Below are 25,413 nucleotides of genomic sequence, written 5' to 3' on the forward strand. Positions count from 1 at the left end.
ATGAAAGACAACCTCTTTTGCGAGACCATGACTTGTGGGCTGCAGTGTTGGTCTTTTAAAGCAGATTTTTAGTGTATTAAGTGTCTCGTTATGTCATCACTGTCGACTAAAACTTTAACTTGACTACCACATATGTCTACCAAGTTTTAACAAGTATGACATCTACGTGGTGCTTGCATTTTGTAATGTTTATGAAAGCTGTTGATTGTAAAGAATAATTTCATATGACTGGTTCAGAGTGTAATTTAAGCCAAAAAGAAGCATGTTTCTTCATAAATGGAGACCATTCTTATATTATCATAACAATGACTGAAATGCAATAAAAGCACATGGAAAGATGAATGAGTCTTGCATCTTATATATATATATATATATATATATATATATATATATATATATATATATATATATATATATATATATATATATATATATATACATATACATATACATATATATATATATATATATATATATATATATATACACTCACACACACACACACACACACAGAGAAACAATACCATCATATAGGTTAGAGAATTTTTAATTCATGCATACATACATATATATATATATATATATATATATATATATATATATATATATATATATATATATATATATATATATATATATATATACGCGCACACACACAACACACACACACACACACAGAAACAATACCATCATACAGGTTAGAGAATTTTTAATTCGTACTGTACGGAGATTCTAACCCAGGTCAGCGGGTAAACAGCACCATAGGCGATGGGTGCCGTTTACCCTCGGACCTGGCTTCGAATCTCCGTAGTTTACGAATGAAAAAATATCTAACCCGTATTATTTGTATTAAAATATTAATTATGCTTACTGTTCTCAAGCATTCTTCTATAGGAATGCATGGATAGCACTTTCCGTTCTGTCTGGTATATATTTATAATACTCTCCCTCTCTCTCTCTCTCTCTCTCTCTCTCTCTCTCTCTGTGCATATATATATATATATATATATATATATATATATATATATATATATATATATATATATAATGCATACAGCTACATTAATTAGGGAGGCTAATCATCAATAGCAAACCAAAATGCAATATTCTTAAAAAGCGATAGCAACGATTCACAAGTATGAATATTAACAACAGTCACCGAGTGAAGTGGATTCCATGACCTCTGTTTTCTGTAGATAATAAGTCTTCACATAGTACATACGTATTTGCTTCCAGACTGAGAGCCTCAGATGACCGATATGTCTACAGCTATGAGGCGTCTTAGCTGACAAAAGCTGGTGCAATCAGAACGTTGCCATTTAAATTTTAATGTCATGTGTCCAGAATTCCAATTTCACGTGTTGTATATAAAAAAAAAATTGTCCTTAATGTTCCATTTTCTAGGTCGAGATTTTAGACTGTATCTGTTGAATTAATCAATAGTGGTTGAAAGTTATATTTTATATGTCGATGGTTTAGAGTGTGTCGTTTGAAGTTTGAAGTACACGGCGGTGGTTGAAATTTCACTGTCATACGTCGAGGATTCCTAATTTACAAATTGGTTCAAAGAGTTTATGTTGAAAGTTCCATTTTATATGTTGAGTATTTAGATTCCATTATGTTGAATTACACAGCGCTGGTTGAAAATTCGATGTCCAATGTCGAGTTTTGAGATTGTATCTTCTGAATTACACTGCGGTTGTTGAAATTTGAAAGTCATATGTCGAGAGTTTCAATTTTATGTGTTACTGATCATGAAAGTTCTATTTCGTATGTTGAGTTTTGAGCTTGTATCTGTTGAATTACACAGCGGTGATTGGACATTTTATTGTGCTTGTCAGAATTATTATTTTTATATGGTGAAATGATGTGTTGGTGTTAAAAGTAACATTACAAAATGTCCACTTTAACAATTCAAAATAATGTCGAGTATTAATATACATCATACGTGTATTAAATTTTGAGGCGCCATTACATTTCATGCATTTACAGTTTGAAAGTTACCATTCACAGGTCGAGAATTGTTATGAATTTCTTCGGTAGAGGTCGCTCTCGGGAATGTACCGCGTTATTTTTAAACAAGGAGGCGGCATCTCGTTGCTGTGAAATTCAACAGATGAAATCTAAATACTCAACGTATGAATTGGAACTTTCATCACAAACATTTGCATACAACGTGTAAATTAGGGATTCTTCACATATGATATTGAAATTTCAGCCACCGCTGTGTAATTCAAAATACACACTGTAAAACGTCGACATAGGAAATAGAACTTTACACAACCACTAAATAGTCCAACAAATAAATCTAAAATATCGATCTAGAAAATGGAACTCTAAGGACATGCGATTTGATCCAATACGTGATACTGGATTTCTCGACATAGGACATCGAAATTTCAACTGCAACTTTCTCATTGGACCAACTTTTCTCCGCTACGGCGCCTCATACTATATCTCTCGCAAGTACCGATCACTGCCATTTCATCTTTGTCAGTGTGGGTTCGAATCACGGTGTCTGCCAATGTGGATAAGTAAGAAGACTTGGCAGTAGCTGTCCGTGGTTCAGTGGTTCTTGTCGGGGTTTTCTAGGTTTCTGCCTTCTATAGTTATACTGATCATATATATCATACGCTGACACATATTTTTAAACTCAAATTAAGTAGCAACTTCCAGACTGTATGGTAGGTAAACCGCACGAAAGTCGATATACTTAACATGGGAATATGTTTTAAAAAAAACCGAGGCGCTGAAACTAGCATTGTAATCGGAATGGATGTTATAGGCTCCTGACAATATTAGAAAACACAATTGTCTGTAGGATGGATTAAAAGTACGAATTTACATTGATGTAAATCTTTGCACCCATTATTGACTAACATTCATGTTATACATGCATAGCACCTATACTTCACAGACCCAGATCTATGATGGCCTAGTAGTTAGTGCGTCCGCCTCGGATGCAGGAGGTCGTGGGTTCGATCCCCGGCCGCGTCTTATCAAAGTCTTACAAAAATGGCACTAACAGCTGCCTCGCTTGGCGCTCAGCATTAAGAGGCTAGTGTTAGGACTGGTCGGCCTGATGTCAGGAGAATGTAACTGAGTGGGACAACATGCTATATGTCTGCGACATGATGCCCCAGTGCTAGGCATCACTATAAACTACAACATTGCAGACATCGTAGCGATATGACTGAAAAATTGTTAAAGCTACAAATCCAAATCACACACACGCACGCACACACACACACACACACACACACACACACACACAGATCTACAGTCAAAATTTTGCACACAAATGTAACCAACACATAGATGCATATCATATAATAAGAGTCCAACTAAAAACTGCACAGATCCATAATGTTAGTCTGTGCAGTTTGTTAATCAGTAGAACAAACACAGACCCTGATATCCAGGGGCGTGTTTTGGCATATTGACTCGACTTATAAGTGAGTGCTTACAGTGTGTACTTACACACATACATAGATTTTTACATGGGACAGTGCATACATACTTACAATAAACCATACATATAACCATAAATGATTGTATGCATTTTTATGCACCTACCTACCTACACGCATGGATGCGCACATACATACCTACATACCTACCGACCTACCTACCTACCTACCTACATGCATACATACATACATACATACATACATACATACATACATACACGCATGCATACATACATACATACATACATACATACATACATACATACATACATACATATATACATACAGTCTCTGTTTAAGAGGAAATTAAGTCAGTCAGATGTACATAGATGGTGTACATGGTATACTAAACGTATATGAGCGCACGCGCTTTTGCTATATTCATTCTTGATATCTGAACCAAATTATAATGACAAACTGAAGACTGAAACATGAATCGTTTACACGCTTATTGTTAATAAGTGTGATTTTAGAAAATACAAGAGAATACATAGTTATTTTACAAGTGTAAGCTGTATTACGTGTATTCACTTCACAATTGAGAAACCATGTCAGCGTTTGAATATTGAAAATAAACAATGATCGATGAAAGCAAAAGACATATACAGTTTGTAAATGCAAAGATTCTTACATATTTATACAAGTCAATATATGTCTTTAATTAGAACGTAAGAATTAATAAAAAATATATAAAAACATCAACAAGAAAAAGTGAATACTACGAAAGAGTTTATAACTCTCAATATTTTGTACGACATGAAAATCAGCTATGAAACATTGAAGGCAACAGTTAATTTTTACTGACTTGACCAAGTAAAGTTATCGAATGATATTTTAAATTTTACTTTTCATCACAGCAGAGAAAACTTATACTGTTCGTACTGTAGCTAGGCATTAGTTCTTTTTAGTATGTTGTCGCCTCCATAACGTTATGGTATCATAGGAGAATGCAAAGCATGTGCAATTGAAATGGACACTTAAAAATGAAATTATATAATGAAGGTCTTAAACAGGGAGGATACTGAAATCAACGTTTCAAGAAACAAAAACTTTTGATTTTGCATGATAACAACAATTAAAGTAAACTTAGGTTTAAATATGCCTTCGTCATCAGCGACTTATATAATTTATCTTAAACTTACAATCGTTGGAGAATTCAATCGTGAGTTAAACAAAGGACGATGTGTGTAACTAATTGAAAAGCAAGAGACCTTGAAATGAGTGTCGTGGCTGTATCCTTGTCAACACTGTGGTAAACGTACCCTAATATCGTTCAAAATTGCTAGCACTATTATCTTCAATTATTTTTACTATCATTTATTTAAAGAAAAGACAAATACAATTTGATTCAGCAAGTATAAAGCACGCTTTTATTGTTCGAACACATGTTTCATCATATTAAGAAATAAATAATAAAATTTCCGTTTCTGATGAAGCTTATCGTGACAAACTGCCTGTTTCATTTGGATTCTTCATTATGTTCCAACCTGATGCACGTTCTGATCCTTAACACCAGGGACATTACATAATACACTTATCGAACAAGTTGTACGCATAAAATTAAAAATTAATTTATTTTGATGCGTGTATTTATTGTGCCAAACTTCATAATTACGATCTCTGGCTAAGAAAACTGTGATGTTCATTTAATATCTTTCAACAGCACTATTTGATACAACTTTAGAATTTATATTACATGTACAATGATATTCCCTTACTAGAGAAGCAAATTCTGGGTACAAAGCTCGTTTCCGTTAATTTCTGTACATTGGATGCTTTAGAAGTGATCCCTTTACCGACCGCAATTCTTATTTGCTTAGATCAACATAGATGGATTAAAATATTCTTCAGAGTATGTGAATATAATCACGTGACGGTTCATAAATAGAAACTTTAATTTCAACAGCAATTCAGTAATATATTCATATTCGTATGAATGAAACTATATATATCCGATTATACACGCCTTAGAATCCGCTTTAAATGGATAGATTAAAACTAGAGGCATATTGTTCAAATACTCAGATTAAAGATTGAAGAAGCTGCACTTGTTTAATTTATGGTCTTTATTAATATTATTGTTATTATTATCATTATTGATATTATTATTATTGCTACTATTTATTATTATTGTATCCTTATTTAATTAGCTAAGGCATGCTCGGCAATGTTCCTTACTCAGGATGACAACCAACTATCATTTGATGTCATAAGTTTTAAAGACTATTCGCGTATAAAAGAATGAGTGACGGTACTATTAATTTTCAAAGTTAAATATAATACAATGAATTGCATAAACAATTTGACTATGTACTCTATTCATTGAACTATTCCGCCACAAAATAATATGTAACGATTATTGTTTACATGCTAAAATCATGATAATCTTGTTTCCGTTTCTTTGCCTCAAACGTTTGAACATCGTGGCTGCATAATAACAGTAGATACGCACTCTAAATGGATATATTTTATATACGCAGGCACTGGTGGTAGCATGAACAACTCTAAAATAAAAAGGAAACAGGATCCATCAAGTAGACGTCTAATTTAAAAGTTTGTATGGTATATTATCTAGAATCATCTACAAATGCAACAATTAGGAAATTCGTGTATTTGGAATCTTTGACCCTTTTTTCCTTGTCCTGAACTAGTGCTAATCACTTCCATGACATTCCCATTTTGTCAGACAAAAGATACACCGGTATATTTCAAAGCATTGATAAAGCAAGCAGCAGATCTTACACACATGAAGCTTATACAACATGAGAATACTGATCTATCGGTACACAAGGGACACGAACTAATCCAATATAAATTTCAAATAATATAAACCAGAACAACTGTGCATAACACCCAAAGTTTCAGACGCAACCCATTCGCATATCAGAACCTTCGTATACAAATGTAGGTTCATATGAAAAGAAAGGCCTATGTTGACCCATGTGAAGACAAATTGTTCAAACCACACTGTGTTAGCTTAAAATGAGATTTCAGAGTTTTAACAAGATGTTGCTTCAAGAAAAAAAAACAACAACAACTTTACGGAAGTAATAAACAATTTCATTTTGTAAAGCCTCTGAGTCTCAGAAGTTCTCAAAGTGGTGTTGATATGACGGGAAGTTCTCGTACTGCTTGACCTCCGAACAGGCCTTCTCCACCGCTTGGATCATCGGCTGTGGACCACAGCTGAATACACCAATCTGTTTTACCTGTAAAGAGGAACACTATGCAATTTTTACATAAATGATAACACGCGGAAACGAAACAAGAAACAGGCTGAAAATTACATGTTAATGTACAATATCAAGCAAGAAAGCTACATAAACATTATGTTATTAGCTTTGAATGGTGGAACGGGTAGAACTGTTTTGGCAAGGTACACTGGTGGATAGACTTCTAATGGCCCTTCGAGTGATTCGTCAGTAGATTTTTAGCTGTATTTCTAACACATTGATATATTATGCCAATGAAATGGGAGCTAAGGGACTTTCCAAGAAAATATCGAGGTAGCCTCTCTGGGCTGTTCTGAAAAGGTATCGGACTCAAAAGAAAATGATATATTCTCAAATGATATCAAGTACATTTTTAAATAAAATAAAATGCGCATGGTTCTGATACCAAACGCACTTAGGAAATAATAAACCAAAACAGTTTCGACAAGGCAAAAGATGCAACAAAACAATTCAAAATAATTTATTTTTTTAAATGTTGATGCAGCAAATCCTAACAGACTATATCATTAAATTTAAATTGATCACATGCACCATTTTAGGAAGTGTATTTTCCTTACATCTGGGTGTTGATAATGAAGAGACTGGAGGAAATCCACAAACTCAGGGCGACCAAAATGGGTAATTGCCTTCAGTCCAGTAAACAGACTCCTACCGGATATCTTCTGGAAGTGGCGCTCACATACGTACTGGAAAACAAAGCGTCATGGTGAAATGGTGTCATTACAGAATATACGATTGCAGCAAAATTGATTTGATTTTAATGTAAGTTGATATAAGCAAATGGCTTACCAAAATTATTTGGTTTGTTCGTTTTTTCCCTTGTTTAATGTCCAAAGTCCGTCATTAATAATTCTCTTATTTTAAGGCTGCATCATCCATTGGTATGAAAATTTGTGTACCTATACATATGCCTGGGTGGATCTTCTGGCCTTAAGCAACATATATTCAGGAACATGAATGCGTTTGAAAAGTGGAAGAATAGATGTTGATCCAGCCTACCTATATTTCGATTAAATTCATATATATATATGCCTTATAACTATATAAGAACTTTGCCTTAACGAGCAGAAATCTACAGAAAACATAATCCGATAGACGCTGTGAAGTACAACCTAGATTCTTCAGTCAAATGGGTTAAAGACATAAAATCTAAATGTATTTGGTTGTAAGATAAATTTCTAATAGTTCAATAAGACAAATGTGGCATTACCAACATGGTGGTGCGGAGGTCATATTTCTGCTGGAACTGGGTGATGATAATGTGTGTGCTGACCAGGTTCTTGTGATCCGTCGTTTCCACCTCCCTGATGATATCCGTCAGCCACTCGAACTGTTTCTGTGTTCTTGTAACCCATAAGAAGTACACCTTTAAGTAAAAACAATTTGCAGTTCTATCAGGATAATTCTAAGGTTAATCTTGATTTCTTTTTATTCAGTTTTACTGTAGAATACACGAAGGCAGATTTAAGATCACGAAACGTTAATAATTTATTGCCGACAAGAAGTGCAACGCCAATTGAATTGTGTCAATGGGATTTGAGGCAAATTTGTAGCTTAAGAAAATCTAAATAATGAACTTTGTCTGGATAACGAGTTAGACATATATTTAATATTGGAGATATAAAAGGTATATGAACGAAATAATCCTGAACATCATACCTTTGTACAAGGAAACTTGGCCCCTATCTTTGATTTATGGACAATGTCTTTGAGGATAGAGGAGAAAGGAGTGACGCCGATACCTCCTCCGATCAGCACCGATACTGGGAACCTGTACCAATCTTGATGTCCCTCCCCAAACGGACCGTCCAAATACAACTATGGAAAGAAACATATATGAAGAAACCATATTTATTTAGTGTCAGACTTTATTATTTCACGTCCATTGGATCAACAATGTGTAGAGTTCATTAACATTTTACCTCATATACCTTTGATAGTAAATTATGAATACTACTTGCATCGTAAATTATTACACCCCCACACAACTTTAGTTACCATACAGAAAATACGATAGTCCTACTACAAAATATGTTTAAAAGCCTTATAAGCCGACAGTTTGTTACATACTTCATTCAACATCACGTTTTCTAGGTGGCATATTTTTTTTTTTTTTTTTTTTTTTTTTTTTTTTTTTTTTGGCGGGGGGAGGATATCAAGTCAAATTTTCTATCAAGTATCAATTATCGACAGCATGTCACTAGGTAAAGAGCATATTATCTGCCTCACTGCGAACGTTGTGTTGCTAAACCTTTCCGCACGCATATGACATATAAATGTTGCTATTTTTGGTAACCATAATATTCCTATCTCAGTCTGGCCGTCTCAGTCCAGTCGTCTTGGTCACAGTGTCCACCTGCTAAGAACTACTTTATCAAGAGACGCAACCATTGTTTTACTCTGCTTGGCTCAATATTTAGAGTTGTTTCCTATGACACACATGCCGATACTTTAGGAAATTTTCCAAATAGTATTTGGAGGCGAGATAGAAATAACTTAAAAAAGAAGATTGTACGGGCACCAGTTGGGACAAGAAAGCTTAGCTCAACAATGAAAACAAATTCCTATGAAAACAAACGTGCCAGATGTGGCTTATAGCCACATTAAAAACTCAAGCTTGGTAAATATATATGTCTATTCGAATACAATGTTGCAGACACAAGGGTGATACAGAGCACTGGTTCCAAAAATCCTAAATATGTCAACAACTACCGAAAACTTAGTAACAAGAAATGTGTTATATAAAACTTGTTTCCGACTAATTTTTAGACATTCCCAATGTGCCTGAATAGAATCGAGGATTAACGATCAGTCATAATTAATAATCATGGACTTAGCTGTTAGAATGAATCATTTATCCGTCGACACGCTACATCAGTAGCACCTTGTAGCATATTCGGACGCTACTAATAATAAGAACACTTGCTATATTTTTAAGATTGAAAATAACAATTTTCTAGGAAACCATGAATTTGAAAATTCAGTACATGGTTATCCGCTATGGAATGTGTTATGAGGTTTTTCATACTTCTGAATAATTTTGCGATCATTACCAATTACAGCACAGTATGTCACAAACAGTTTCACCTCTTCCAATGAATTGGAGAGTTATATATGATATTGACAGATATCTCCAATTACCCATGAATAAATCCAAGGTAGTGTCACTTAATATTACATTTTCTCTTCATTATGGGCTATCACTGCGTACTCAGTATAGTTTCAGTATTAACCATACATCGATTTTATTAGAACAGAGGAAATTAAACCTTGTCTTTGTAATAAATATTAATATTTTATGGTTAATTTACTATAACATCCATCTATAAAATGTTATAGTACCTCAATACTGTCATACGTTTTATATTTTTCGATTCACACCCGTAAAAATTGTGTACCTCCAATGGACTGGTCACGCCACAGCACCTATTAAAATATTCGTAGTCAAGCTCCATATACAAAAAACATTTGCACGTGGCTGTAGACCTCTTCGCGCAATAATTACAGTAAGTAACAATTATAACTGTCAACTTGTATCTGTTTGTGGATGATGGTGCATTAGCGGTAAATATAGATTGATTCTACTAAGAGTAGAATTATGGTTTCTTGAAAATATTATACAACCAAAAGACCTAGAGATAAATGTGAAGAAATATTAGTGAGTGATGAACTATATTGCAAAAATGAAGAGTTCTTATAACTTTAAGATAACATGTTGGGTGAGAAAAATAATCTACGTTGGCGTTTGCATCTAGACAAGGAAATACCAATCGCGGGGTTACATTATTTACCTCAGTACTTGCTTCGGTGCAAACCCCATCATAGATTATATTAGTATCAGACATGTAACCAAACACTCTCCATGCATATATTTTGCAAGATTTCCAACTATTAGCTGTTATTTACTGTTTGATTTTCTATTTCGAGTTACAACACTATACTATTATTCTTGGACTAGAGTACTAAAGTTTTGATTAAAGACTTTACCATGGGAAGCGGTTTGTCTCCCCTCTCATTGACGTCGTATGTCTTGCGGAGATTCATGGTCCAGGGCCCAACTGCCCTGATATGCAGCTGTAACTCCTCCTCGTGTGGAGCGGAAGTTAACGTGAATGGGTGGTATTCATTTTCCCCGAGTTCCTGACATGCTATCCTAACCCACTGACCTGACTTGTATTCAAAGTTTAAAGGTCGCTTGAAGGTCAAGGCCGTGACATCTGCAACAATCCGTTATGTATTGCACCATTGAAAAGACTTTAAGCAATATCATCAATATTGGAAAATGAATTTATTTCGTGGAATTCTTATACAACAAACTGTACTGAAGCTTATGGTGACAAAGTATAATAGAATATATTTAAGTTATTCATTGTAGTATGGTACTATGCACTAACGCATACGATAAATGAAAATCCTTTGAAACTTTGTCAGCAGAATACTATTAATATTTTTCTCCCTACGTGCGAGCTCTATATTTATATCAGTTTGTTCTTGTCGGTACCGTAAACATCAGAATGGTATAGAATGTTGTATGAGTATTGCATACATTACAGCGTGTTGGGAGGAAATAGTCCGATAACAAATGAAGGGCAAATTCAGAAGACGGCACAAAGGACTAAGATTTGTATATTTATATCAGTGTTGTACTCGTCGGTACCTTAAACATAAGAAGAGTGTAGAATGTGTTCTATTTTGCATATTATAGACCGTATTGGGAGGAAATATTCCTTTAATAAATGAAAAGCAAATTCAGAAGACAGTCGACTAAGATTTGCACTAACATGTGTTTATTATCCATGCAAATGTGTGCACAGTCTCGTTGACTTTCTGGAATCGAGTATTTATATCGGTAATTTAAATTCAAGATTCTTAATACTTTGGTCAAATTAGAAAAAGAAGTTGGATGCAAACACATGCACAGACAAATTACAAACATTCATGCAAATCAATACAGTGGTACATACATCTACAAGATTTAACTAAGATCGTACATACCTACATATGTAGGTTATATATTACCACTATGGTACGCTCATTCACGAATTCATACCTAAGTACCAACTTACCTAAACACTTAACTATATATTTGCTTAGACCGCTCCGATGGCTTAAATGATTAGAACGTCAGCCTCGGATGCGGGAGAAAGCAGGATAATATGACTGGGTGGGATATGATACTACGTGTCTGCGGTATAATGCCACAGTGCTAGACATCATTATACACTGCCACACTGCAGACATCGTAGCGAGATTACAAAAACATTGTTAAAGCTACGTTACGAATCCAAATCACACACACATAAAACTAAATATCCACCTACCTGATATATGCAACCTAATAAACATACATTACACACACACACACATACACACAAACACACATATTCCATCATGATGCACAGTTTCATGCACACAAGCACATACATAACATAATAAACATTAAGAATTTAATAGAGAACTGAAAGATCTCAATATTTTAAAGCTACTAAGCTTGAAGGAGATAAGCAACATATGCAAATGAACAAATAACATCACCTCTGCTAGTTGTAAAAAGGTATGCAGTAACAGCTTCAGTTAAAATTAACATAAAAACTATGTGCACAAGACTTGATGCCCTTCTAACTTGTAATAATGTGTTCTAACCCTTTGTACCCATATACCTGATTTCAATCTTCCAGAAGTTATCCATTGCACTGGCGTCACTTGGGGATGAGGGTGGTGGTGAGTACCGCACTGGGTGACACCAAAATTACTGTCTATAAAATTGTTGAATTTGTGTGAAGGAACGATATCCCTGGGGGTGACACCTTGAGCTACCTCACTGGGTGGCACCAACCCTAGTCATATCAATGATCGACTGAAACTCCGATACTCGTAGTTATGCATATGCTTTGTTCCTCATTAGTAACAAAATGTGTTTGATATTATTTGGAACAACACAATTCCCTTTGAACTCATCAGCATGAAAGGCGAAATTTGGAGAATACCAGTGCACACGTACAAAGTGCGGTTGTGGTCATAGTTTTATATGAGACAAGGAGTCCGATATGACGACGTCCTTGCCTCCATTACTTTATCTGATAATCATATAAGATTCGATCTAAAGGCGAATCAGTAGCAACCTGGGTTGCAAAATAGCTAGCATTGCAACGCAGATACCCCACACCTGCAGATACCTTTTACTTTCCTGCAAAATCACCCGATAATATCATTAAGATATTTGTAATTAATGCCGAAAACTCGTGGAATTGGCTCAAAGAAAATCTGCTCCCCCAATAAGTATGTTAAATACAGAAAGAAATGGCCTAAACTTCCGAAACAATATTTTTCTCAGGTATGGTTCAGTGACATATACAATAATCCATGCAATGAGTTATTGTTCCCACCTTAACATTTGTACACATTTAAATGTTTCACAAACGAAGATTTATGTTGTTAACTGAGAAACATGTTTAAAGTTTGCTTCCTTAAACGCTTTAATTTCCAAAACATCGTTGAATTTTGCTTGGTTCGATGTAGAAGTCATTGTTGCCTCAAACAATGGACACTATCTGGTTTGATTTTGAAGTGTTTTACAGATGCTCTCGTTGCAACGTTCTCCCTTTGGGACACCACACACTTGTTGGTTGCGATTTATGAATTTATAAGTATTCAAGCGATATTCTTGTAAATGGTTACAAGTAATGTGTGAAACCGTTTAAGCCATTTAACTGTTTCTGATCTGTAAACCACCCCTATGTACTAATGCAACAATTCATAGCACATAATCGATTTGGCAAATTTAGTCAAAATCATACGTACCAGAAGGCAAGAGTTCCACCTTATTTACCCGTATAGGAATCTTTTTGCGGTTGATGCTGACAAGTTTGTCCAGTACAAATAGCACGAGTGGTCCAAGGAGATAATAGTGGGTAAGAGGGTCCTGAACAAGGCGCCCGGACCCATGCAGAATCAGTAAGGCGTACATCAGTATATACAGAGTGTGCGTGACCCAGAAAGCCCTAAATACATGGCGACGGGCGTAAGGCAGGGCGAAAACATACATAATGATGACGATTAGCACCAGGAGAATTCCGGTTAAACCTATAATAATAATAATAATAATAATAAACTGCCAATGTTTAATAACTTTGAAATTAAATAAAGTTTATTTTCTGACAGTCCTTACTAAATGTATACAAAGGTTATTTGATGTAACATTTATATTCTGTTGGAGTGAGTTTTTTTAAGAATATATCTCTGTAGAATTATGTCAAAATTTTAAATAAAATAAACGGTCGATTGTATTAAATACTTCCGGATTTCATTCAAATACCAGTAGGTTAGTGAGGGGTTATTTTATTTTCTTTATTTTCCTTTCGTTTCGTCAGTTTCCTTTTCTGTAATTTAATGCTTAACTGTAGATGTTTAGTTGCAGGACAACATGATGAAAACAATCAACGTAGAATGTCTATCATTTTACTTCATTCGCTGAATTGATTTGAAAAATCTGTTCGCTGTCCCTCTCTCTTTCTTTTGTTTTCGTCTAGATATGTTCTGAGCTTGATTATAATTTGTGTTTTTGGAATTTCATAATTTCTTTCAACTGAAATATACAGGAGCGAACACTAATATCACATTTTGTACCGATTTATGCTACATACAAAGTTATTTGATTTCGAAACCATATTCTCTCCCGCAATACTCGCTCCATATATTTTCAGTCCGAGATTGGAAATAACGTCTGAGACCAATGTTGCTCTTGGAATAATGTCACATTTGTGGGACACCATTTAAACTTAGTGCGCGGTCTAGTCATGATTTTTTCAGAATTTACAACATGGGAAAGATCAGACGGAAAGGAATGTCATACAATAAACCTAAAACAATATGAAACAAAATAGGCATGCTGTATTCACGATATCTGTGGGCACTGCTTTTATTGTCTAATCAATAGAATAATGACCTAGATATATGTCAATTTGTACAACTGTAACATCTGAATAGTATTGTCAGTCAAAGCAAGCCTTTCTGGACAACCTTACTGTTAGCAGTATATGATCCGTTTAAAAGTATCACCTGTACATCGATTTAGACTATCTACTGTCCCTTACTTCACGCAGTTAAAATCATTTTCATGTTAGCTCTAGATGAAAGACATTTCAAGCTCAGAAGTTGCTTGTCAGATTCCTACATGACATTACTGCAATGGATACAAAATTTTACATGTGGGCATCATCAGCAAGTAGTACGTAACGAGAAAGCCTCTACAAGACTCCAAGTCAAGTCAGCTGTGCCACACAATTTAATCCTTACACCAGCAATATACACAGTCTGCATGAATGTAATCACGTACTAACCCTATGACGGCGTTTCGTCGTAGACGATGCGGTGATATGTCTGGTCAGGAAACAATTGAACAGCTGTTAACAACTCCAGAAAGACTTTTGAATCCTTAATTTGGAATTCGTGCAGAAAAATCAGAAACCGTCAACATATTTCGGAAGACCAATAGTTTGAAATGTACGTATCAGCTCCATTGTGAAGTCAAAACATCAGCACCAGGCGTACAACACCATGACACTTACATCAGTAAAGACATCAATGACCACACAAACAACATAACAACTAAGGCAGACCATGCCCTATGTTTTACTAAGAAGATTTACTTTATCATAAGATCTAGAAATAAAAGACCGATAATACACTACACTAGTGAGACCCAAACTCGCGTACCGTGAAATAGTATAGGAAACCATGTCGATTAGTCCAGTATCATGGTAAGGAAGCATCATATTTTAAACAAAATTAAGATGGTACAACACGGTTGACTAGATCGGTATTTAATGTACATCACAATGCATCCAATGTTTCAAATGTGCCGAAGCAATGGGAAAGGAGGTGCACAGAGCAAAGCTGAATTGAATCGAGACTAGACAGTGTTAGCTGACACTACGAAAGAGTGCAATAACCACAGATACATGCCAACTAAGGCTGCATTTGCTTCTACTTTAAAAAATGAAAACAATGAATGACTTTCCAGCTACTACTACAATCTCAATTAACAAATCGTCTCCTTCTCAACCAGTTTATTTTACTTCTTTCTGTCTTTTGATCATTTCTTCCGCTTTAACTAATTTATTTCACGTCATTCGACTTTATGTTTTGCTAATTCGGGTATTAACATTCACAATGAAGGCAAAATAATAATTAATGAAAAGCACAAAACTATAGCAGCATGTGTTTCCACTTACTTGCAGACAGTGAATTGAACACTTGTGCTCTCGAACACTTGTATTCACGATTACATTGTGACGGTATCCGATGATTTTTCATGGCGAAAGATCCAATCTCTTATAAGGTACATAAGTGCTCACGCGTGATTATCTTATTAGTTCTTGCAAATGAGATAATTAACTCACCAGTTATTGTCCGCCAAGCCCAATAATGGAAAGATGCCAGGACATCCGTTCTGAAAGGAAATGATACTTAACAGAAAAAATAAAGATGAAATTATTTGTCTGCTTCATGCCAGTTGTAAAATTTCAATTTTACAAGACTGTTCCAGTTTTGTTGACAACATAAAAGACCGTGAGTACAAATTTTACAAATATAAATTTATTAACTTTAAGTAAAAGAAGAATTCAGACAATTTGCGTTGACATAAACTATGCAGTAATTGCATCAGCTCTATTGGTTAAAAGCTTCACAGCATATTTTATGAGTTTAATTCGTACGTCCTATCACTTTGGACTTTATACGTGAATTGTGAATGTTTATAAACACCATAGATGCTCAAGATAAGTTTACAATACCAAAGCCAAAAACACTTACGCCCTGAAATATTCTGTGAACTGGCAATTCATGTCCATGGATGCGTGTGTAGAGATGTGGTAGAAGTTAATCGCGTGTCCCACGCAATGAACAACTGAAAAATGCGTGGAATAAATAGCTTACTATTGTATTGGTAAATACATTTAGGACATATATAAAATTTAACATTATGTGAACAATATTTAATTGTAAAACTATGCAAGACACAAGGGCATTCTGGAGATACATTTAGTACATTTATTATTTCGAGTTCAAGGTATCAAATGGAACAAACGATGAATTAGCAAAGATGTAGGAAAGCAGAGTTCGATTAAAAAGGAATAGTTTCACGAACTACCAGCATTATATTTTTTACAAAGGTCACTAAGACCTCAAGTACGGCCTATGGTAAGCATGTATAGGGATTAACGGCATGCCAGCACAAACCTGGCTATACAGTGGCGATTACAAGTTAAGTGTGAAAATGTAAAAGTAAATTTGTTAAATAATTTTGGAAGAAAACCCTTGAAAATAAAGATATATATGCAAGGCTACAACAGGAAATATAAGAAGTAAAGAAATATCAATTCTTTTAACGATATACACAAAAAAGATAAAGGTAAACAAAAATAAAGTCCTTAAAAAATAGGGTCAAACGTATTACATAACGGCCATATGAATGGAGGGAGGAGTGAAAATATATCTTCCTACATGCAATAGGTTGGGAATATATTTTCGAAAGATTTTGACCATTATCCGTATTCAGGTGCAATAAGATGTAATACTGGAGATCTTTTTATTTGATATTGTAATGTAAATTTATGGTACGCAATAATTGATCTCAGGAATATATTTTTTAAAGTAATAGCAGAAAATGAGACTAACCGGTGAATATAAGCGCAACTACAGCAATCAATTTGTGCATGGCGTAAGCGGAATCGAAGGGGATAAATTGGTGAAGGAACGTTTCCCTCAGTAAGGTGATCGTATTTCTGCTCATGGTCACCAGTAGAGTTGAATATGTCCACATGATGACGCTGGCGGCGCCACGCGTAACCGTCACTCCATATCCAGCAATACGACGAAGGCCACCATGCTCAAGCTCAAAGGAATAATCTGCAGAAAAAGACTGAGATATCAGCAGTAGTTTACGTCTGTCGCATTCTGTCTTAAACGACGTCGAAAACAGTACATATGGATGCCTTCTGTACAATTATTTTCATTACATTATTAAACTGAACGTTGAATTTATTTTGAAGTCTCATTAAATCACATTAGATGGTTTTCAGATACAGCCAAAGTCTATTTTAAGCGCTCATCGATCTGAACTGATGGACTCCTAATTCTAAGATGTTTGTGAAATGAAAATTTTATATTTTTTTAAACTATTTGTAAAAGAACCCACTAAAAACCTTGGATATTCTAATCCGGTGATTCATTAACTCATCCGATATTTAAGGCAATTTTAAATGTTCAATTAACTTAAGAAACATATGAGGACTATATTATTTATGCATATAATATTGCCCTGATGTATGGCGTGTCTGAGTGCTATCTTATAAATGCATACAATTTTGCCCTGTTGTCTGGCGTGTCTGAGTACTATCTTATAAATGCGTACAATATTGCCCTGTTGTCTGGCGTGTCGAGTACTATCTTATAAATGCGTACAATATTGTCCTGGTGTCTGGCGTGTCTGAATACTATCTTATAAATGCGTACAATATTGCCCTGCTTTCTGGCGTGCCTGAGTACTATCTTATAAATGCGTACAATATTGTCCTGGTGTCTTTCGTGTCTGAGTACTATCTTATAAATGCATAACATATTGTCCTAGAGTTGGCGTGTCTGAGTACTATCATATAAATGCATATACTATTGTACTCGTGTCTCGTATCTATGAATAATATATGATTCATGCTTAGACTATAGTCCTGGTTTCTCGTGCATTTTATCAATTACTTTTGTATACTGGCATATAAAATTTAAGACTGGAAGAGAGAGACAACACAAGATAAAGCAGTGTGTTCTATAGCTACTCTGAATTGAACTTTATCTTTAATTTTATCTCTGATGTAATTGCTTTGATGTTGTCTAATGAAGCAGACACAATTTGCCGTATGTGATGGCCTATAATACGCATCAAATGGCATAGACCCAGCTCCGTCGTCATATAATATATCTAGGTTTATGTAGCTTGCTACTATTAATCAATATAACAAAAATAAGACAGACATTGATATGCCGTCGAATAATTCGTAGCCAGATAACGGACTATGTTGTTTGCTGTTTAATAAAATCTACGCTTTATTATGCATGGTATCTGTAGATTATGCGTACACAGATCTTTGTATATTACTCAACAGAGACAAGTTGTACGTTAATACTTTCCTTACTGAATTTCGATTGATTTCCTATAAACAGTATTCGCAACGAACATGACGTACGTATGTCCCTATCCCTGTAAAATTATATATACAGTTTACTAACCTCATTTAACAATAAACGAGAAAAAACAAATCAATTTGCTTACAATGGGCCCTTTCCACAAAGATTCCAACGGTAATGAGAATATAGAGTGTAACCCAAAAGATCTGACGACGGTAGTTCTCCAACCAGTTGAAAATAGCAAGCGTCCTTTTCTCCCACTTTGTTTTAGGATGCTCTTTTTGCTTGGTTGTGATCGTCAGTCTCGATTTCGTGCGAGACAATCCAGCTTGTGGCGAATCGTTTTTGTTAATGTCACGGCTTAAAATAACATAATCGGTCAAAATTCAAACCAGGACATCCCAACATGGCATGGCGATAACAAAATGCATTCAAAAACAATTTGTGCATGCACATTCTCAACCTACGAATATCAGTAAATAAACCCTTTAAAGTTGATTTGAAAAGAAATTGAACTGAGTGACAGACATATCAATAACGTAATATCAATCACCGCGTAATCTTTGCTTTTTCAACTGGGAAATAAATATGTGACTTGTGTTTAGAAATAAACGAAATTCATTATGACAAGAAACAGTAACAGTTCTGAGTAAGTCTTAAATTCTTCAGAGTATTAAATGGCTTTAGCATTTTGCTCACAAGTGACCGCAATTTATCGAAAGAGGTAAACATTAGACATGTGCACTGAGGTAATATGATGTATTAATAAGTGGAAGAATTTGTTTCATAGTCTGGTTGTTTACAGTGTCAGCTAGATGGGCGAAACGCTTGCATGTTAACATTTATATGGCAATGCTTTATTGCAAGTGTAATTGTTTGAGGCCTGAATTTAACGGAGGACATAGCTTACGTGAATCCATCAAAAAACGTCTGGCGTCTGGAACGGAAGCTTTGGGCCAGATGTCCTGTTTTTTCGTCTCCTAAACACATTGCAATGAAACATATATAAATGCGTTTTCTAACAACAAAATGCCACCCTTTAATTCTTTCTCTGGTCTGCATTGATTTTAATACATTATTGCTGAGGAAATAGAGATTACCATATATAAAGGTTTTATATAAATATAGGAGGTGTGTTGGATAAATAATGTTGATTTTATCTGCCGAAAACAATATACAAACTGTTGTTGAAGTAGATCATGTATAGTCTTCATCCAGGTATGAGCGTGGACAATTGTTTGCCGGTGTCATCCATTTTCAACATATATCTGATTGGAACTGACATTTTTGGTATTAATATTGAAAAGTGAAGAGATGAAATTGTGACATATTTACTTTGTTTAACTTACACAATAGCAGATTTAGATACATGCATTGCAGTAGCAGTTACAAAACACCGCAGACAATACAGGTACAATATTAATATTCAGGTGCGTTAATACTAAGTGCCATTTACACGAGCTCAGATCTACGAAAACCGGATGCTCTATAGCAGTTCTTCTATTGAACCACATAATATGTTTAGGGATGAACGTTTGGAATTCAGGCCTTCCCAGGTAATGGTATAAAAGATATAAATTGGACATATAAACATTTGCAAAAGTCATGTTAAAACTAGACCTTAGGCTGTTGAATGTACTTGATGAAATAAAAGCAGAATATACCTTTATGTACGTATATTTGTTTAATTGGAGTGACATAAGCACTAAAATCTTTATTTCGTGTTGTTTCTTCTTGCACGAACCTCCTGGCCGATGGGAGATATCAACTTTGAATATATGCATGAACAAAGCAAGTCGTTCTAAAAACGATGTCACCTACAAGTCCTAATGAGACGACATAGAAGTGTTTGGCTGTTTTCTTTCTCTACTATTCAGAAACCTCTGTCGATATGCCTCAGGTACCAAGTGATAAACCTTTAAAATATATTCCATGACCTAACCATAATCAGCACTTTTAGATGGAGACTTATTAATAAAACCCAAAGCACTTTTATCCAACATATTCTTTCTATACTGAACCAAACTATTGTTTTTTTTTGTTTGACAAAAATGACGTTGTCTCACAAAAATCATATTCTTTGGCAAGGACCCTAGTCGGTCCTGGATCCGATTTAAAACAAATTCCCCACCTTTGATGACATTGTCAAAGTGGCTTGGTTTTACTATGCACAATCAAAAGATAAGGGACAACGAAAATTTCAAATTAAAATAATTTTAAATTTTAATAAAGAAATATCAATTTCTCTGAAATATTCTAAATTTCGTATCACAGACAAGCCATACTCCCTTTCTGTTATGATTGATGGTCACAAACTAACATAAAGAAGCGAACCGGAAATGTTATGTAAAACGTATCAAGTACTTTAATTATCAAAGTTATAAATTTCAATGTAAGAGGAACTTACAGCTTTATGAAATGAATCCGAATTGATCCCTTTAAAGTTCAAGAAAGTGTAAATAATTCAAAAGTTGCGTATAAATTTCTAAACCAGAAATGTACTGGTCTATGAACAATCGTGACGTTGTGAAAATGGCGTTGTCCAGAACGCCTTTGAATGATTTACAATATTTCAAGAATAATAATATAATATCATAATAATATATATTTATAAGCCCTTTCTATATCCACTGAACAGGCCAACAAATGCTTATCCTCTCGAAAAATATCTAAGTATAACATTAATTACGTCTACAGACTTGCAACAGGAATACAAGAAATGACAATGACTCCAATAACATGATTGAATCAGATTGCTGAGTTCCCTCCTTAAGTATACATTCTATTACAACTATATATCTGAACAACGGACAGATCATATTGCTCAATTTATTCCGAAATCGCATATTCATTTAACCTTACCCAACCAATGGGGAATTACTTTATTTTTCTGAAATCGTCCAAACAACATCAGCCAATGAGAAATGAACCCAAATTATTCATTAAGTCTTATGATTAACATTAATATTTGTAACTATCAGCAAATACAAAATCATCTATTTATAGATCCTATGTAATTTTACGGTCTTAATATTCTTTAAAATGACCGTAGTCACGTAGGCAAAATCTAGCGAAAGATAATCAGTAAAATTTACAGCTATGAATATAAATTTTAAAATAAATAAATAGATAAAGTCATGTACCAGGAGTTACAACAAATATAGATATACATAACAACACATTTTTTTTATTTGAATCGCTGTTGCCATAACGTTATTTTTAGAAATGTTCGCAAAACAGAGAAAACAACAATGTTAAAATTTAGAGTTAATTTGGACGATCGATTCAGACTATAAAGAGACAAGGTGAATGCCTTTATGAGGATATCACGTTGTCAGAGTCGGAGGATTCTAATGAGAAAACGGTTGAGTAGAAATTCGAATTTCAAGAGTCCTTTAATACTCTGAAACTAATGTGAAGGCACTTGAAACAATGGACATTCAATATCAATATCGCGGTTAATGGATTAACAGCTGACTAAATGGACAGTCTAGTTCAATATCGAGGATAAGGGATTAACAACTCCCATAATGAAAAATCTAGCTCAGTAATGTCCAACCTTTTCGACGCCATGGGCCACTGACAAACGAAAACGAAGGCCGCAGCAGAAAACAGAAAAACAACGACTATATAGACACTGGAGCTCTGGCGGGCCATTTAAAATCAGCCCGTGGGCCGCGGGTTGGATAACACTGGTCTAGCTCATTATCAAGGATAATGGATTAACGACTGAGCACAAATATATTCAGGAGGAAAATATCGAGTGATGTTTTTATTTCAGATATTGTGTTAAACTGCTATCTAGTGTTACGGTCGTGTTTAGGAGCTTAATCAGTGTACGTCAAACCTACCTGTTACTGCCATTGCTTCCTATGTCTATTTTCGACTGGCTTTCAGCTGAATTCTTAATGAATGATGTAAAATATATATCATTCTGCTATATTGTCGTAAAACAAATATTATATATTTAGTGCTTCACACCTTGGAATCCTAAAACACTAGACACCAAACAAGTCCAAGGTGTCTCACAATAACTTCATATATTTCTCTCAGAAGAATGCTAACGAAACTTTTTGTCCTGTTGCTAGATAGCTATCTCTCTCTCTCTCTCTCTCTCTCTCTCTCTCTCTCTATATATATATATGTGTGTTTGTGTATGTGTATGTGTGTGTGTGTGTGAGAGAGAGAGAGAGAAACAGAGAGAGAGAGAGAGAGAGACAGAGAGAGAGAGAGAGAGAGTTGTTGTTGTTGTTGTGTTTAACGCCATTTTTCAGCACACGATAGGCTATACATGGCGACCAGTATTAATGAAGGAGGAAGAACCCAGGAAAACCCGGAAAGAACCACCGACCAACGAGAAGCTACTGGCAAGCTTTCTCACATACCCACGTTGGCTGAATTCAAGACTGGAACCGACGCTGATAGAGGTGAGATGGCAGTGATCCGTAACGGAGAGCGCTTTAGACCACTCGGCCACTCGGGGCCCCCAGAGAGAGAGAGAGAGAGAGAGAGAGAGAGAGAGTAGGGTAGAAAAGGTGGGTGTGAGAGAGGCTAATCATAACAGTTGAATTATCTTTTGTAAAACATACGATTAGAATATTCTATCTTACCGTCAAGTCTGAGGGTTGCATTCTCGAAAATATTTTCAAATTCGTCTGAGGCGAAGATCTGCTTGAATGTTTCGAATTTTATGTTGGCGTTTTTCCGAAGTCCAGCTTGGGAGTAGAGAGTATCTATCAGCTGATTGACTTGGTCATCTCCAAGTTTGCCGTCGGACAGGTCCAGTATTGACCTGGACACACAGAAGCGTACAACATAAGTAGGGTCCTTTCTATTCAACCTCAATTATCTTAATATTGAATGTCGTACAGACTGGCATGGAAAACATACAGACTGCAGTATGTTTCTCACTATCCCCACCCTCCGTTATCTTTATGATCAGTGTGATAAAAACTGTCTGGGAAACATACGACATACAATATAGTCCCTACTATCCTGACTTCGTTTGTTCTCATTATAATTAATATAGTCAAAGCTTGCAGGAAAACATACAGTACATAATAAAGTTTTCAATATATCAAACCTCGATTATCTCCATTGTCTATACGATACAAACTGACGGGGAAACGTACACTATACAGTATCGTTCACACATGCAGTATCATTTATTATCCTCGTTATCAATATCATAAAATACGACTGATTTATCTCTACAAATTCGGAAACAAGATTAACTCTTTCATGGTTATCCCAACCCGCAACATCCAAGCTGTGCGTATGTATTGCACTTAATTACACTAATTACGTTACATCACATTAGTAATTTTGATTATCTTAAATTGCTAAGATGATTCAGGTGTTTAAGCAAACGCCAGTCAACATTTGATAGACGGAAGAATACCTATACGAGGTCTCAATGAAGGTGCCTAATTCTTTACGTTTGAAGAATACGGACTATGGATGGTGACAAGATCGAAGTCGGAAAACATAATAGTTAACTTTAAGTGTTGAATATTCAACGCTGATGATCCGTTATATTTTCGGAACCCGATAAAACAGAAGATTTTAAAGTAGTCCATACCGTCCACATTTTGCTGCATATGCAATTATTTTAATCAGACATTTATGTAATGTATAACTTTTGTAAGCACTAACTACACATGCAGCTGATTATATGTTTGTAGTAGCTATGTCGACAAGACAGACTTGTAGATGTCAAGGAGCAATGCATTTATTTCTTATTTTGATTTAACTATATATAGTGATATCCTTTATGGCAATAAAACTGATTTACGTCTTTCAAGCTCGACAGCTGCATTACTTCAAACTACAGCAAGGCACGATTTTACTTCATACGTATTTTACTACAGACCCTGGAAAAATCACGAGGACAGACACAACTATTTTACTATAGACGCGGGTTTGAACCACGAGGACAGAGACAACTATTTCACTATAGACACTGGTCTGAACCACGAGAACATACATAACTATTTTACTATAGACGCGGGTCTGAACAGACACAGCAACAATAAAGTGGGATTATAAGTATTTCACTATAGACACTGATCTGAACCACGAGGACAGACATAACTATTTTACTATCGACGCTGGTTTGAACCACGAGGACAGACACAACAACAATAAAGAGGGATTACACGTATTTTACTATAGATACTGGTATGAACCAAGACGACAGACATGACAAAAATAAAGCGGGATTATACGTATTTCACTATAGACGTTGGTCTGAACCACGAGGACAGACACAACAACAATAAAGTGGAATTGAATATACTACGCGATCGAACTAAGCTTTTCTACTAAGAATAGGTTTTAATAAGGTATTTAATCAAACAAAATAAGGTAAATGTGTGCAGGGTTGACGCATCTATAATACGTACACAGTACGCGGAGCCCAAAGTACGATAATAAATCTGTTTTAAAACTGTGGCTTCCACATGAGGGTAGAACGTAGTGCAATTCCGTAATAACTACTCATAATGGCAGTAGAATGTAGACAACAATTT

The 25,413-nt window shown here is 35.1% G+C and overlaps 1 protein-coding gene across 2 annotated transcripts in view; it reads right to left on the reverse strand.

Annotated features, from left to right (window-relative positions):
• Positions 1 to 3,964: 3,964 nt before the first annotated feature.
• Positions 3,965 to 25,413, reverse strand: part of LOC149771341 (dual oxidase 2-like) — a 98,140-nt gene continuing 76,691 nt past the window's right edge. For both annotated transcript variants that reach the window (XM_089948600.1, XM_089948598.1), the window contains 12 exons: positions 23,494 to 23,675; positions 19,794 to 19,863; positions 19,029 to 19,243; positions 17,381 to 17,611; positions 16,517 to 16,610; positions 16,105 to 16,154; positions 13,505 to 13,786; positions 10,691 to 10,920; positions 8,363 to 8,521; positions 7,914 to 8,069; positions 7,261 to 7,389; positions 3,965 to 6,679 (listed from right to left, as the gene is read on the reverse strand). In XM_089948600.1, the coding sequence (XP_089804726.1) occupies positions 6,554 to 6,679; positions 7,261 to 7,389; positions 7,914 to 8,069; positions 8,363 to 8,521; positions 10,691 to 10,920; positions 13,505 to 13,786; positions 16,105 to 16,154; positions 16,517 to 16,610; positions 17,381 to 17,611; positions 19,029 to 19,243; positions 19,794 to 19,863; positions 23,494 to 23,675 (1,924 nt within the window). In that variant the 3' untranslated portion in view covers positions 3,965 to 6,553. The remainder of the gene's footprint in view (positions 6,680 to 7,260; positions 7,390 to 7,913; positions 8,070 to 8,362; positions 8,522 to 10,690; positions 10,921 to 13,504; positions 13,787 to 16,104; positions 16,155 to 16,516; positions 16,611 to 17,380; positions 17,612 to 19,028; positions 19,244 to 19,793; positions 19,864 to 23,493; positions 23,676 to 25,413) is intronic.

This window comes from Sinohyriopsis cumingii, unplaced genomic scaffold (genome assembly GCF_028554795.1).
Source record: "Sinohyriopsis cumingii isolate HCF-2022 unplaced genomic scaffold, ASM2855479v2 utg001944l, whole genome shotgun sequence".
NCBI classification, from domain to species: domain Eukaryota; kingdom Metazoa; phylum Mollusca; class Bivalvia; order Unionida; family Unionidae; genus Sinohyriopsis; species Sinohyriopsis cumingii.